The sequence below is a fragment of the Vicia villosa genome, unplaced genomic scaffold (assembly GCF_029867415.1).
Source record: "Vicia villosa cultivar HV-30 ecotype Madison, WI unplaced genomic scaffold, Vvil1.0 ctg.001404F_1_1, whole genome shotgun sequence".
Taxonomy (NCBI): Eukaryota; Viridiplantae; Streptophyta; class Magnoliopsida; order Fabales; family Fabaceae; genus Vicia; species Vicia villosa.
In genome coordinates, this window is record NW_026705605.1 from 401,750 (window position 1) to 417,791 (window position 16,042).

The 16,042-nt window shown below is 36.6% G+C and overlaps 1 protein-coding gene across 3 annotated transcripts; it reads left to right on the forward strand.

Annotated features, from left to right (window-relative positions):
• The first annotated feature begins 161 nt into the window (after positions 1-161).
• On the forward strand, positions 162-1,731 carry LOC131634978 (uncharacterized). 3 transcript variants are annotated; one of them, XM_058905609.1, is made up of 4 exons: positions 162-333; positions 493-727; positions 856-881; positions 1,574-1,723. In XM_058905609.1, coding segments are annotated over exons 1-4 (375 nt in total). In that variant the 5' UTR covers positions 162-221; the 3' UTR covers positions 1,576-1,723. The 3 variants fall into 3 exon arrangements, with proteins under 3 accessions (XP_058761592.1, XP_058761593.1, XP_058761591.1); XM_058905610.1 differs by lacking the exon at positions 856-881 and having other exon boundaries at positions 1,574-1,731; XM_058905608.1 differs by lacking the exon at positions 1,574-1,723 and having other exon boundaries at positions 856-1,567.
• The last annotated feature ends 14,311 nt before the right edge of the window (positions 1,732-16,042 follow it).

The window sequence follows — 16,042 nt, forward strand, 5'->3', positions numbered from 1 at the left end:
GCTGATTACTCAGATCGATAGATTGATCGTCGTGGGCAGCAAATTAAAATGTATTTTAATTTTATGTATTTTTTATCTCTCGTCTAATGCGACTAATAGCTTTAGTCGGGTCGAGGAGAGAATTAATTAATCAAATTATTATTACCGAATAAATTATTAAATGTAACTGTGCTTTATGATGCTATATACCTTCTCAATTTCCTTCAGGATGATGAATTGAAATGCACTTTCTAAATTTTGTCTTCAAACAACAATTTTTAAAATGTAAATTTACAATGGTTCTCTTGTGCGTGTGTGTTTTTCCAGTGAGGTGTGCTTTGAAGATTTCCTGTGGTAAGTACTTCTAGTGAACTTGTCCCTGGTATTGACTTTTGCAATCATGGAAAGATGTTGCTTGAAGCTCTAACATTTCACTTCACTATGTGCTTTTAAAATAATTTCCTTGTTAATCTTTTTCATTGATTGGGATCTGATTTTTACATGACCAATCAGATTTGAAGTCAATAGCAACATGGGAAGTTGATGGAATTGGCTTAGCAACAGGAGTTCTTGTCTCCATGTATCTTCTTTTTGCCTTTCCGGTAACATCTGTTTTGTGTATTCTCAACTGGTTTGATATTCCCCTCTTGTCTCTTGTCTCAAAGTTGTATGAGATCTGTGCTGCAAATCATTGGAAGCCTCCTGTGTTTGAATGTTGTAAAGAGGAAGGACCATGTCATTGCAGAATGTAAGTCTTCTTGCAAATGAATGATTCTATTTTCTGAATAATTGGAAAATAATGTGTTAATATTCATGGAAATGAAGTTTGATATAAGTTCCATATTTCTTTCCGACTCTTTATGATATTTGCTTCAGGACTTTGAAGCTCGCCACACCTACATGTAAATTTCTTAACTTTTGCTTTAATTTTGATGTCATTAATTGTTGCAGATTATTTTTAAGGTCTATGATGTATGAGATGGAATGTAAATTCATTGTTTTTTAGTTTAGATATGAAGATTAGCTTAATTGTTATAGATTAGAATGTTATGATGGTTGTAGTGGCTAAGTTGTTAGAAAATAGAAGCGTCTTTGTAAACCAATTCGCTACGCTCTTTGTCAAAGATAGGATTAAGTTGGTTTCATTGTGATGTTTACTTTTATTTTTTCTTTCTATAGAAATTGAAGGGTGTTTCCGTAGAGTGTCGTGTCAAGAACATTTTTATCCATATGTATTCATAACTCCACAATCCTTCTAATAAGTGAAATTTGATTCTATTATGTCTTATGAAGTTATTTTTATCTATATGGCCTGAAAACAATTGATATTTTATTTTTAATTTCAAATATATGCTTAGATATATTGGTTTATGAGTATATGAAGAATGGTAGTTTAGGTGATGTTTTGCATTGGGAAAAGTGTGGTGAGTTGTTTATTTGGCTGAAGAGATTTGGAATTGCTCTTGGTGTTACTTAAGGCTTGGCTTATTTATACTATAATTGTGTTCTTACCGTTGTTCATATTGCTTGATCATGATTTTGGATAATTGAGGTTTAAGAACCTAAGTTAATTGTTAAATTTAATTTCTTGCAGGATACTTGCTAACTAAAAGCCTTGTGTGAAGTGCAAGTGACATTTCGCAGCAATTATACGTATTTCTCAATAATTTTTGTCGCTGCGAAAATTTAATTTTCTTGTAGTGTGTTGTAAAAAAATAATTATTTGTAATGATTTTGATTGATCACTCATTTGAGCAGCAACCCTTTGGCATAGTTCTTATTTTAATATGCATTGATCACTCGATTTATGTTTGATTCTGGTTTTTAGATTTCACGGTTCAGAAGTTGGTTTGAGTTAGTTTCATGTTTTCGATTCTGTTTCAGTTTGAGTTCAAAATATAACCGTGGCAAGATTAATGGTTTAGAACATACAAAATATAACCATGGTTTTAAATTTGTGGTCATAACCAAACCGTGGCTATATCTTGAACTAATACTGTGTCGTAAACGTTAAAATGAAACCGTGGCTTTACAATATAGCCACAGTTATTAAGTCATGGAAAATACAAACCGCGGCCTTAATCAAGCTACCTAAACTGTGGCCTAAAAATGCCACAGTTGTAAAAATGGCGTGGTCTATACCAAAAAACCGTTGACTTTACTTTTGGCCACGGCCGTATACTCCACCGTTGGATTTCCGTGGCTGAACCGTGGCCTCAGCGTTACGCCACGGTTATTTTGCATAAAGCCTCGGTTTTCTGGGCGTGGTAGGAGGCCTTTTTTTCTGTAGTGGAACTAGATCAAAGCGGTGATTGCTTCTTCTTGAACCTTAACCTTGAGCAAGTCCAGAATATCATCATAACGGCCTTCAAACCTGTTCAAAGAAGTTGATGACATTTTATCTCTAATATTTATCAATTTCTTGATGTCAGGCACTGAGACGGTAAGGTGGACAATAGACTTCTTAGCATTCATTTTTCCTGAATTTTCACCAAAAAGAATTATTATTATTTTTATTCTTCTTTTTTTCCTTTTTTTTTTACCTGCGGATAAGACATGATAAAAAAATGCATATGATGTATGATGCATGCAAATAGTTATACACAAAAAAACACAATATAACAATAATAATAATAATAATAATAAGCACATATTCAGCATATAATCACATAGGCCCTAAGTTCATAGGTTCGACGTAACCTGGCTCGGGAGCCTACCCTTCCCATGGGAATGTTCTAGAAGGTCTCATGGGATCATTTGTAGCCTCCGAGACTTTTTGTCTCTTTGGATTTTGGAACAACTCATTGGTCCATGAGGTTCGAATTTTAGGGGTTGGTTCCCAGAGAGATCAGCTAAATACCCAGTCCAGCCCTCAACAAGGTCGAGCCTCGTATCAGACCTTTCCGAATATTTAACCCACTCTAAGTGGAATTATAACAAGACTCGTAGGCGATGTAGTTCCCCTCTGGTCTTAATTATAATTCCCACGCTTAGGCTTAACAGCAATAATATATAACCCAACAGTGCAAATTATATAACAATTAAGCATTTTATGAAAATATGGCAAATAAACATTCAATGAAAATAAAAACAATAAATAAATAAAGAATTAAAAATTTATTATTAAAAAGATAAACCTTCCCCCAAACCCTAAAAGTGGCAAGTTTGCCAAACCCTAAAACGCGCCATTAAAGGTTTAAGGCAGTATTCAAGGTTAATAGCTAAGGAGTTGAAAATGGTTAAAAATTAAGGTAAAAAGATGAATTGAAATTATAGGGGGGGAGACTTGCCTTGTTACCAAGTGCCTACGTACCTCCTTATGGAGGATCAGAGTCAACGTAGTTCTGGCACAGGGTTGTACGCCTTAGAATTAGAAATTGTGGTTTGACATTGTTTAAAGGCTTTTTGGATGACCTATCGTAGTTTTGAAATTTGTTTTGAAAGGTGAAAATGTTTTGAGGTTTGGCATACAACCCTGATTTGATTTGGCACCGTTAGATGCGGTGACCAATAGGTTTGGTCAGTATAGCTAACGGATTACGGGGCATTGCTGATTACTCAGATCGATAGATTGATCGTCGTGGGCAGCAAATTAAAATGTATTTTAATTTTATGTATTTTTTATCTCTCGTCTAATGCGACTAATAGCTTTAGTCGGGTCGAGGAGAGAATTAATTAATCAAATTATTATTACCGAATAAATTACTTCTCGTCTAATGCGACTAATAGGTTTAGTCGGTTCGAGGAGAAAATTAAAATTAAGTTATATAAAAAAATCAATTAAATAATTTAAAATAATTTTATTAAAAATTAACTATGGTTTTTTTTGAAAGGGGGGTGTATTTTGCAATGAGAGATAGAAACTATGGGTGTGCTAAGAGCAAAGGGCCATGCCCATTAGCATTAAGGATCCGTTGGATCCAATGTTGCGCAGGTGTGGTGTTAGGGTGTGTCTAAGAGGTTGTAATCGTTGGATCTAGAGCCAAGCTAATCCTATGGCTTGCATGTGTTTGACGTTGTGGGAGCATGGAAAAGGAAGCACACTGAATCATGTTCAGTGATGCTTGCCAAGTGTCCATGGAAGGACAAGTGGCGATGATTCGATGGTGGGAAAAGGATGCATCACATGCAAAACCAAAGAATTCCCTCATGATCCCCGATTCGCTCTCTTTCGTCTCATTCTCTCTCTCGTTGGCTCTCTCTCTTCTTTCAAAACCGAAACCCAGAAAAACAAACACAATCCCCCCACCGGCCACCGTAGAACCCAGATTCCGATGAAGATCCTCATGATCTTCATCGTCCCAAACCCAAACCTTCAATACTTTTACCCAGAAAAACCCAGAAAAATCCAGAATTAAGAACAATCGGCACCCTAACCCAGATAAGCGTAAACCCCGATCCTAGACTCGAACCAAAATCCCCAGCAATTTAAATCAAATGCATGCAATCACATATTCATAAGCTAAGTCCGGATTTAGGGTTACCTTACTTTCTTCAATTTCTGGATCGTGTTAGCTTCAAATCCTCCTCTAATCTCCTTCTTCTCAGTGTGCAGGTACAGAGACGAAAGTGAAGCGGCGGCGCAAAGGTTTTGTTCACGGCGGCGCTCAATCTCTCTTCCCAGCAAAAAAATTCCGACCCTGCTCTGTTCTTCTTCTTCTATTCTTATAGCTTTAGGGTTTAGTTAAGTTAGGAAAAATTAGATTCAGATTTGATTCGTTTTTTAGGTTAGAGATTGATTCGTTTGTAAATTAGTTTGTAAAATTATCAATAAGAATTATTTGATTTGATTCTCTTCTGTTAATATTTGATTCAATTTGCGTTATTGTTTGATCCGAGATTTGATTGAAGATTGTTTTCTTAAGATTCATTTGCATTTGCGTTTTGATTCGTGGGCTTGGGCGAAGATTGAAGCTAGGGTTTGTGTGTTGGCCGCCGCTGGTAATGCAAGTTGGGGAGCTAGGGTTTACGCTGGGGAAGGGACAATGAACAGGAACCGGGTTCGGTTTGACCCGACTCGTATCTTGCTCTGTGGCCCATAATCTGATACGTGGCCCCAAGACTCCTAATCCGGCCCATTTACTTGCAAAAACGTGTTGGACAAAAAACAGACCAAAAAAACTCAGCAAAATCCACATAACTCATTTACTTAATTGACTAATTAACTAATAAACACAATAAAACTAATTAATAATATTCTAATAACAGTAATTAGCTCCAATTAATTATATTAGTATTAATAATAAAACTTGATTAATCTTAATAACCCAATATTAATTTTAAAACTAGTATTATGAATTAATAAATTATGATTAATAATAATGTAAATGGTTAAATGGTGATAAACAAATGGGCCTATTGGGCCCCAAATTTTCTATTTCTAGCAAGACACCCCTCTACTTTTTCCTACGAAATCAAAAAAGGAGAAAGAAAAAAACCCAAGTGCCAATTGATTTTAGAGATTTTTGCTATTTACACCCTCTTTTTTCTTTGATCAATTTATTAAGGGAATTTTATAAGAGAGCGAGTTTAATAATAGGTATATTAAACCCTATGGCTCTTAATTTTTAACACCCTTAACAAATTAAAAAAGCGAATTATAACGGGTAAATTTTGGGGTATGACACATAGGGCCTTGCCATGCTGCACAAGATATATACACCCCAAATAAGAATGCTTTATACTATTTGTCTTTGCATCCAAATGGGTTCCAATGGAATAGAGAAATAATGGACGGTCCAGAAGATACCGCACCAATAGAGCATTTTCCAACAATACGGCCAACAAGCTGGGACGACGATGTTGATGATGCCTGAATCATCCTTCTTCGAAAAGATTTCGGCTTACATAGCCGAGAACAAAAGAAAGACGGCTCTCGAAGCCGAATTATCAAACATGATTGTTGATACAATTTCAAGAAAGGAAGAAACGATAGATGCTGGTATGCGTTCGAGCCCTCAATTCCTTGAAGATACAGTTCAAGGTGGAAAGATTTCAGAGGAAGAGTTGAGTCAAAGGATGGATGCAATCTACGACGAAGAACCTTTGGGATTCGAGAAAGACCCAATGGGGGAAAATATCAAAATGTTAGCCCAAGATCCACTCGAAGAAGTAAATCTTGGAGACGAAGATCAGAAGAGGGTAACATATGTCAGTGCAAAATTAGAGCCAGCATTGAAATCGAGAGTCATTAAGTTATTGAAAGAAAACAAAGATTGCTTTGCATGGGATTACGACGAGATGCCTGGTTTAGGAAGAGACTTGGTCGAATTAAAGCTGCCCATAAAAGAGGGGAAAAAGCCCATCAAACAGACTCCTAGGAGGTTCGCACCAGAAATTTATTCGAAGATCAAAGCAGAAGTCGAGAGACTTTTACGGTGCAAATTCATCAGAACCACAAGGCTGGAGATTTCCTGGGCTTCGTGGTCCATAAGAAGGGAATAGAAATAAATCAAAATAAAACAAAAGCTATTATGGAAACAAAGCCTCCATCCACGAAGAAAGAGTTACAGTCTTTACTGGGAAAGATAAACTTCTTAAGAAGATTTATCTCAAACTTGAGTGGACGCACGCAAGCCTTTTCCCCCTTATTGCGGCTCAAGCAAGGAAAATTTGAATGGCGTGCTGAACACCAAGAAGCCTTTGAAAAAATCAAGCAATACTTGATGCATCCACCAATATTGTCTCCCCCAGATGGGAAGAAGCATATGCGCCTGTATATCTCAGCTTCAGATAATACAATAGGCAGCATGCTAGCACAAGAAGATGACAATGGTGTTGAAAGAGCTATCTATTATTTAAGTAGAGTACTCAATGATGCAGAGACTAGGTATAGCGCAATAGAAAAACTCTGCCTTTGTTTATATTTCTCTTGTATTAAACTCAAGTATTATATAAAGTCAGTTGATGTTTATGTTTCGTCTCATTGTGATGTTATTAAACATATGCTATCAAAGCCAATATTGCATAGTCAAATTGTAAAATGGGCTTTAGCCCTTACGGAGTACTCTTTGATGTTTTAACCACTTAAAGCAATGAAAGGGCAGATCGTATCAGATTTCATTATTGACCATGCAGTGGTTAAGCACCCTCAGCAATATGTAGACTTGAAGCCTTGGAAGTTATACTTTGATGGTTCGACTCATAAAGAAGGAACCGGCGTTGGAATACTGATAATTTCTCCTGATGGAATTCCAACAAAGCTCAAGTACAAGATTGAAGGTCCCTTATGCTCCAACAACGAAGCTGAATACGAAGCACTGATCGCTGGACTTGAAGCTTTGTTAGAATTGGGGGCAACTAGAGTCGAAATTAAAGGAGACTTTGAACTAGTGATTAAGCAATTGACGAAAGAATACAAATGTATCAAAGAAAATTTGATCATGTATTTTGTCATAGCAAATAGGCTGCTTAAAAAATTCGAGTATGTGGATTTAAGTCACGTTTCAAGATTGAATAATCAAGAAGCAAATGATTTGGCACAGTTAGCCTCAGGATACAGAGTATCAAAAGAAAAACTAGAAGAGCTGATCGAAGTAAGAGGCAAAGCAATAGCCACCAACCTCTCCCCAAGTGATCTGGAGAATTCACAATTAGGTTTTGCTAACAAAGAGGAGTTCGAAGTTTTAAATATAGACTCTTTAGCAGACACAGATTGGAGGAGTCCAATTGTAAATTATTTAAAAGATCCTTCGACAGACACGGATAGAAAGGTAAAGTATCGAGCCTTATCATATTTCTTGATGGGAAATGAATAGTTTAAGAAGACTCCTGAAGAAGTTTTGCTAAAGTGTCTGGGTGAAACTGAAGCATATTTGGCTCTCTCGAATGTACATAGTGGAGCATGTGGTTCACATCAAGCGGGGCACAAAATGAAATGGATTTTGTTTAGGTACGGAATATATTGGCCCTTTATGTTAAAAGATTGCATAGAATTCGCTAAAGGATGTTGTCATACCCTAATTTTTGACCCCCCCTGAGATGGCATATCTTCAGGATTTTTCATCAGGTCAAGACAAGTACCCAGAGCAGTCATTTCTCCATCTGGTACCTAATCGAGGATGCTCAAAGACAAGAAAGCTCAGGCAAAGGATCAATCAATACAAAGATTAGTCTCTAATACAATCATGGGGCTCAAAAACTTCACTTTTCTCATCTATGATTGATTAGACATCCAATCATATGAGTACAGGTTTACTCAGGTCACCAGACTAGGGTTTTGAGCCTATCAAGGACTAAAATCAGGGATCACATTTGGGAAACCCTAAAAAACCTCAGAGGGTCATTCAAAGACATCAATCATCTTCAAATAACTCATATGACAAGATCTACTAGACATCACACTTCAATTCAAAGTCTACAGTCATTATTTTCACATGGTCGACAAATTAGGGTTTTGACCTAATTCACCAAGATAGTTGACTTCTGATCAGGGCATGAATCCAAAACTCAAGACATGATTCAAGGATCTCTACTACCTCCATATAATCCATTTATATCATCCATTTGGGGAGAAGATCTTATTTCTACACAAAAGCCCAAAAATTCACTTTGTCAGGAAAAAGTCAACTGTGAAGGATCATCATTGACTTTTAAGGTTTTTGGTCAAAAAATGACTTTCAAAGATCAATATCATCAATATATGGATGTCAAAGTCATTTGGCCAAAGAAATTCAAAGAAATTCATCAAGGAGCGAAAAGTCGGGAATTAGGGTTTTTGAAGGCATGGTGAGATCTCAAAATTTCACCTACACAACTCAAAAAACTTCCAACATGAAAGTTGTAGATCTTGCCAAATAAAACAACATCTTACAAGGGAACTTTTTTCAAAAGATCAACCATTTATGAAGTTTTGGAAATTTTGAAGTTTAGGTCATAAACACTTAGAAATTTTTCTAAGTGTTTTAACCTAGTTTTCTTCCAACTTTGGCCTCATTTTTCACAAATTTCCCAAAGGATTCTGAAGAAGAAATAAACTAATGATTTAAAGTAGATGTTTAGGGCTTTCCAAATTGTGTTCAACCTTCTCAAAATTCAATTTGAGCTAAGAGTTATGCTTGTTCAAAGTTGGCCTCATGAAGTGAAATTATAGGTCATGCATCATTTTGGAACTTTGAAGTTTTGTGCACATGACCTCAAATACAGATGCTACATGACCCATAATACATCTGCAAACATGCCATGCATTCATTTTCACCATGCCATGATAATTGAAGAAGATTCCTAAAACAAGAACATGTGATTATGTAATGATTACATTTGAGAATTTATGGCAAATTGATGAATCACCCAAGGAATCTTCTCACCAACCAATTAGAGCTCACTTTGCATCTGAATTGTCCCCTAAGATCAGATAGAATCAATGGATAGGGGAGGTGGCTCGAAAATGCAATGATCACATTTGGATATTCTTTGAAATTTCTTCATGGCTAAGAAACCAAACTTACTTCACTAAGCAAGCTCACTCTCCCAATCAGTACTGAGACATTTGCCTATAAATAGAGGCCTCATTCTCATTCAAAAAACACACCAAAGCAACCATATTACTTGCTTTCTCTTTCTCTTCTCTTGTTCATTGTTTTTCAAAGTTCTTTGGCAAGAAGAATCGATTTCTTTAAACCAGAGCTTATCTTTGGGAAGTGAGCATTCTAACATCTCAAGGGAGGTCATTTGAGGTGATCCAAGCACCTGGATCACTTCTGTAAGTGGAGGAACACCATTGTTGCTCTCACTTTGGAGCATCTGCAGTTGTAGGTCCATGGAGTGATTCAGAAGGTTTCAAGGCAAGCCAATCATCCAGGCACACTCCTCAGGTCATAGTGAAGCTAACCAGATGGCTGCAGCTCATCTGTAACTCGAGAATCAACACCCTCCATGTTCACTTGAAGCTGAAATCGAGGGAGGTCCATAGAACAATTCAGGAGGTTTGAGGTCATTACAAGCATTCAGTTAGCATCACTGAGCCACAAGGAAGCTTTTGGGATCATTCATACAAGCCTAGTTGCTCTCCATCATCCTCACGATCTCCGTTTTCAGAGGTAAGTTTCTGAACTCCCTCTCTTTAATTTAAGAACTCTTTGTGAAATAGCTCGATTCTATCTTGTTCAGCATCATCAGAGGATTGAAAACCCTCTATCATCATCCATTTATCTTTCAGTATAGTCATTTAATTTAATTTTGAAATTTTAGGGTTCTTCACGATTTCTGGTAAATTAGTTAGATGTAGTTAATGATAGTTCATGTTAGTTACATATTTAGAATCGTGAGTGAATTTAGAGCAAGTTTCATGTTTACATCGTTGCAAATGGTTGAGAAACGAGTAAGCTCAGAAATTCAAAAATGGAGAGCTTGAGGTTGAAGATGAAGATGGTGGTGGCGCGCAAATTTGAATTCTCAGGGGAGAGTTTATTTTATTTTGAATGGTGTGCGTTTTATTAACGACTGAACAACTTGCCCCAGTGGCCACCTATACCCCCTTAGTATCATCATGCCTCAAGTCTGGGGTTCGAATCCCCCTCGCCCCAGACTTTTTGATTCTTTTATTTTTTAAGGATTTACAACTTGTTTTGAAACATGACCAAATGAAGGCAAGTCACTATCACCACACGCGCGTTGGCTCAGTGGTATAGTTTTGAGGAAATGACCTCAAGGGCGTGGGTTCAAACCCTCCAAGGGCCAAAACTTATTTTTTAAACAATAATTTCTTTCATTTTTCTTCACAACTTCACATATTTATTTAACCTATCAAATTAATTTATTTTCACTTCATTTTTCACACACTTATCATTTAATATACCTATTTTGTGAATAATCAAAAAATCATAAAAAATATTATGTATTTCTTGAATTTTAATTAGGTTTAAAATAGTATGTTTTTAAGTGTTTTCTTAAATACTTTAAATATATATATATTATCATTTTAACCTAACCAATTTGTGAATAATTTTATGATAAAACCCTAATTGTTTAGGTCTTAATTAGTTAAAAGTTCTTTATTTTTACCTTAATTAATTTGACTTTTGTCAATATTCAAATTTGTTTTCAATCTCTAATTAAACGGATGATTAAGGTTTTCAAACAACAAAACCTTGTATCATTCCAAATCATTTTTCAAATTGCTTTTACACCAGTACTGTAAAGTACTGGGCCTCTAATAGAGTGTAAGTCCCAAAAACCTTCTCTTCTTAGCTTGTTTTTCAAAACTGTATTTTCAAAATCTTCTTTCTGTTTTCAAAACATTCTTCTGGTATTTGAAGGGCATTATTCCCGGTGAAACTCTTCAGATACCTATGTGACCTTTGTCCATCTTCACTTCTTCTGTTTTCAAAAACCATTAACTGTTTATCATATACATTCAACTGTTATCAACAAAACAACAAAAATTACTGTTGAGGCTCTGTACATACTTCTTCAATGGCCTCCACTCCATCCAGGTTAGGCTTTACAAGCTTTCAATTTACAGTCTTTATTTAAATTACTGTCAAATATAAACTGTACATATATTTGTTTAGAACTACGTTTGAGTGTAAACCCTAGGACAGTTAAACTATATATATATTATAGGAATATGACCTAGGATTGAGAATGTCTTCCCGGTGAAGGCTCTTTCCTAATTAGAGATCTGTAGTTCAAACCCCCAAGATGAATTATTCCCGGTGAAACATCTTGGCAAAAACCTTAGAATCCAAAAATATAGGACACATCCACCCAAAGAGGAATTATTCCCGGTGAAACCTCTTACCCATTTGCTTAGAGCCAAAATAAGTTCAAAAACTACATAGCTTTCTCTTGTGCTATAACAAGGACCCTCGTAGCCTCCTCTTGGGCTTTGTACAAGGACCCACAGGCTTCTTAAAAGCATTTCCAGCTTCCTCTTGAGCTTGTATACAAGGACCCATCAGGTTTCTTATAAACATAGGAACAGGTCTTTAGTCACCTTTTAGCCTACCCTGGTGAGTTTCTTCCAATTTAAACCAAACCTTAAACAAGCTAAGTTTGTCTCAATTTTGCATAGAGTGCACTTTTTGGAATGAGAGACATGGACAGTCTCTGTCACCTTTATCTTCATCAATCTTCCTTAGCAGAGTCTAGGATCCATGTTTGGTCATCCTCAGCATTGAGTCAGCCTTCATCTTGGGCTTTAAACAAGAAGTCTCCACTAGATAATCTTTCTGCCATTCATATCAATCAAAACCCCTGGAAAGGGTTAGCCTCCAACATCTGTCTAAAATGTCAAAACCCCTGGAAAGGGTTAGCCTCCAACATCTGTCTAAAAATGTCAAAACCCCTGGAAAGGGTTAGCCTCCAACATCTGTCAAAAATGTCAAAACCCCTGGAAAGGGTTAGCCTCCAACATCTGTCAAAAATGTCAAAACCCCTAGAAAGGGTTAGCCTCCAACATCTGTCTAAAGAGTCAAAACCCCTGGAAAGGGTTAGCCTCCAACATCTGTCTAAAATGTCAAAACCCCTGGAAAGGGTTAGCCTCCAAAGTCAATTAATAATTAATTTCATTCTCTTAGGAGATAATTTCCCCAAAAGAGTCAAAATCCCTGGAAAGGGGCAGCCTCCAAAAAACATGATAAGTCAGTCTTTTAACAGACAAATTCACCAGCTGAGTCAAAATCCCTGGAAAGGGTTAGCTTCCAAAGAAAAACAGTCTTTTAATAAATAAAATCTCCTCAGTAGAGTCAAAACCAACAAAAATAGTTAGCCTCAACCTTGGGCTTCATACAAGGCACCCAAACAATAAAACTCCCCTGTCAAGAGTCAGCCTCAACCTTGGGCATTGTACAAGGCAGATAATAGAGTCTCCCCAGTGAGTTCTTCATCATTCAGTAGCCACAACCTTGGGCTTTGTACAAGGCAGATAAACCATATTTTTCATGTGTCAAAGATTCCTAACACTTAGGATCTTTCCCCATATAGTCATCCATACTTAATTCATTTAAGAAGTCCGCCACAACCTTGGGCTTTGTACAAGGCAGAAAATAATGTTTTCCCTAGCAACAGTCAGCCACAACCTTGGGCTTTGTACAAGGCACACAAATAGAGTCTCCCTAAGTAGAGTCAGCCTCAATTCTGGGCTTTGTACAGAACACAAAAAATACCCTGTAATTAACCCCCAGTGGAGCCATCTCCCAGAGTCAATAATATTTAATCAATCAAAAGCCTCAAGCTTGGGCCTCATACAAGCCAGCTAAAGTCAAATCTTTTATACAGTAGATAGACATAGCTTATCTCTATAGAGAGATATTTTTACTACTCTACCACATTCAAACAAACAAACATTTCATTTCAATTTTAATCAAGTCTCCCATTTAGGATTTTGAAAGGCATGAGCTGGCAGTAAAACCCAGACATGTGGTAACTTTCCCTAATTTGGATGAGCATCCTTCTTTCATTTAAGAGGCATTTGACTGGTATACTTGCACATACACAAGTAAGGTCCCCCTCTTGAATGAAATGAATTCAGTTATTCTGTCACTCTTTAAATGTTTGTGGTAGAATAGTACAAATACCTCTCTGTAGAGATAATTTCATGTCTCTTTACTGTAAACAGAGATTTAATTCCAAGCTTCAACCTTGAGCTTCAAGCAAGGCACCAAAAAATAATTAATTTCCCTAGTTAGTTCCCCGAACTACATTAAGCTCTGACTTCCACTAGGGATATGTAGGCATGTGTCATACCCTAATTTTTGACCCCCCTGAGATGACATATCTTCAGGATTTTTTTATCAGGTCAAGACAAGTACCCAGAGCAGTCATTTCTCCATCTGATACCTAATCGAGGATGCTCAAAGACAAGAAAGCTCAGGCAAAGGATCAATCAATACAAAGACTGGTCTCTAATACAATCATGGGGCTCAAAAACTTCACTTTTCTCATCTATGATTGATTAGACATCCAGTCATATGAGTACAGGTTTACTCAGGTCACCAGACTAGGGTTTTGAGCCTATCAAGGACTGAAATCAGGGATCACATTTGGGAAACCCTAAAAAGCCCCAGGGAACCATTCAAAGACATCAATCATCTTCAAATAACTCATATTACAAGATCTACTGGACATCACACTTCAATTCAAAGTCTACAGTCATTATTTTCACATGGTCGACAAATTAGGGTTTTGACCTAATTCACCAAGATAGTTGACTTTTAATCAGGGCATGGATCCAAAACTCAAGACATGATTCAAGAATCTCTACTACCTCAATATAATCCATTTACATCATTCATTTGAGGAAAAGATCTTGTTTCTACACAAAAGCCCAAAAATTCACTTTGTCAGGAAAAAGTCAACTGTGAAGGATCATCATTGACTTTTAAGGTTTTTGGTCAAAAAAATGACTTTCAAAGATCAATATCATCAATATATGGATGTCAAAGTCATTTGGCCAAAGAAATTCAAAGAAATTCATCAAGGAGCGAAAAGTCGGGAATTAGGGTTTTTGAAGGCATGGTGAGAACTCAAAATTTCACCTACACAACTCAAAAAACTTCCAACATGAAAGTTGTAGATCTTGCAAAATAAAACAACATCTTACAAAGGAACTTTTTTCAAAAGATCAACCATTTATGAAGTTTTGGAAATTTTGAAGTTTAGGTCATAAACACTTAGAAATTTTTCTAAGTGTTTTAACCTAGTTTTCATCCAACTTTGGGCTCATTTTTCACAAATTTCCCAAATGATTCTGAAGAAGACATAAACTAATGAATTGAAGTAGATTTTTAGGGCTTTCCAAATTGTGTTCAACCTTCTCCAAATTCAATTTGAGCTAAGAGTTATGCTTGTTCAAAGTTGGCCTCATGAAGTAAAATTATAGGTCATGTGCAAATTGGACTTTGCAAATTTTGTGCAAATAACCTCTCTTATGGATGCTACACGACCCATAACACATCTGAAACCATGCCATACATCCATTTTCATCATTGCATAAGGATTAGAGAAGATTCCAAAAAAACAAAGGCATGTGATTATGTAATGATTGCATTTTTGAATTTATGACAAATTGGTGATTCATCAAAGGAATCTTCTCCCAACCAATTGGAGCTCATTTCTGCAGCAATTTGGTCCCCTAAGATCAAGCAAAACCGATGGCTAGGGAGTGGTATCAAAGAGCTCATCATTGCACTTGGGATATTCTTTGAATTTCTTCATGGCTAAGAAACCAAACTCACTACACTAAGCAAGCTTACCATACTCAATTGCTCTGAATCAATTGCCTATAAATAGGGGCCTCTTTCTCATTCAGAAAACACACCAAAGCAACCATATTACTTGCTTTCTCTTTCTCTTCTCTTGTTCATTGTTTTTCAAAGTTCTTTGGCAAGAAGAATCGATTTCTTCAAACCAGAGCTTATCTTTGGGAAGTGAGCATTCTAACATCTCAAGGGAGGTCATTTGAGGTGATCCAAGCACCTGGATCACTTCTGTAAGTGGAGGAACACCATTGTTGCTCTCACTTTGGAGCATTTGCAGTTGGAGGTCCATGGAGTGATTCAGGAGGTTTCAAGCCAAACCAATCATCCAGACACACTCCTCAGGTCATAGTGAAACTAACCAGATGGCTGCAGCTCATCTGTAACTCCAAATTCAACAACCTCCATGTTCACTTGAAGCTGAAATCGAGGGAGGTCCATAGAACAATTCAGAAGGATTCAGGCTACAATAAGCATCCAGTTAGCATCATTGAGTCTCAGGGAAGCTATTGAGATCATTCATTCAAGCTCAGTTGCTCTCAATCATCCTCACGACCTTCAGTTTCAGAGGTAAGTTTCTGAACTCCCTCTCTTTAATTTAAGTACTCTTTGTGAAATAGCTCGATTCTATCTTGTTCAGCATCATCAGAGGATTGAAAACCCTCTATCATCATCCATTTATCTTTCAGTATAGTCATTTAATTTAATTTTGAAATTTTAGGGTTCTTCACGATTTCTGGTAAATTAGTTAGATGTAGTTAATGATAGTTCATGTTAGTTACATATTTAGAATCGTGAGTGAATTTAGAGCAAGTTTCATGTTTACATCATTGCAAATGGTTGAGAAACGAGTGAGTTCAGAAATT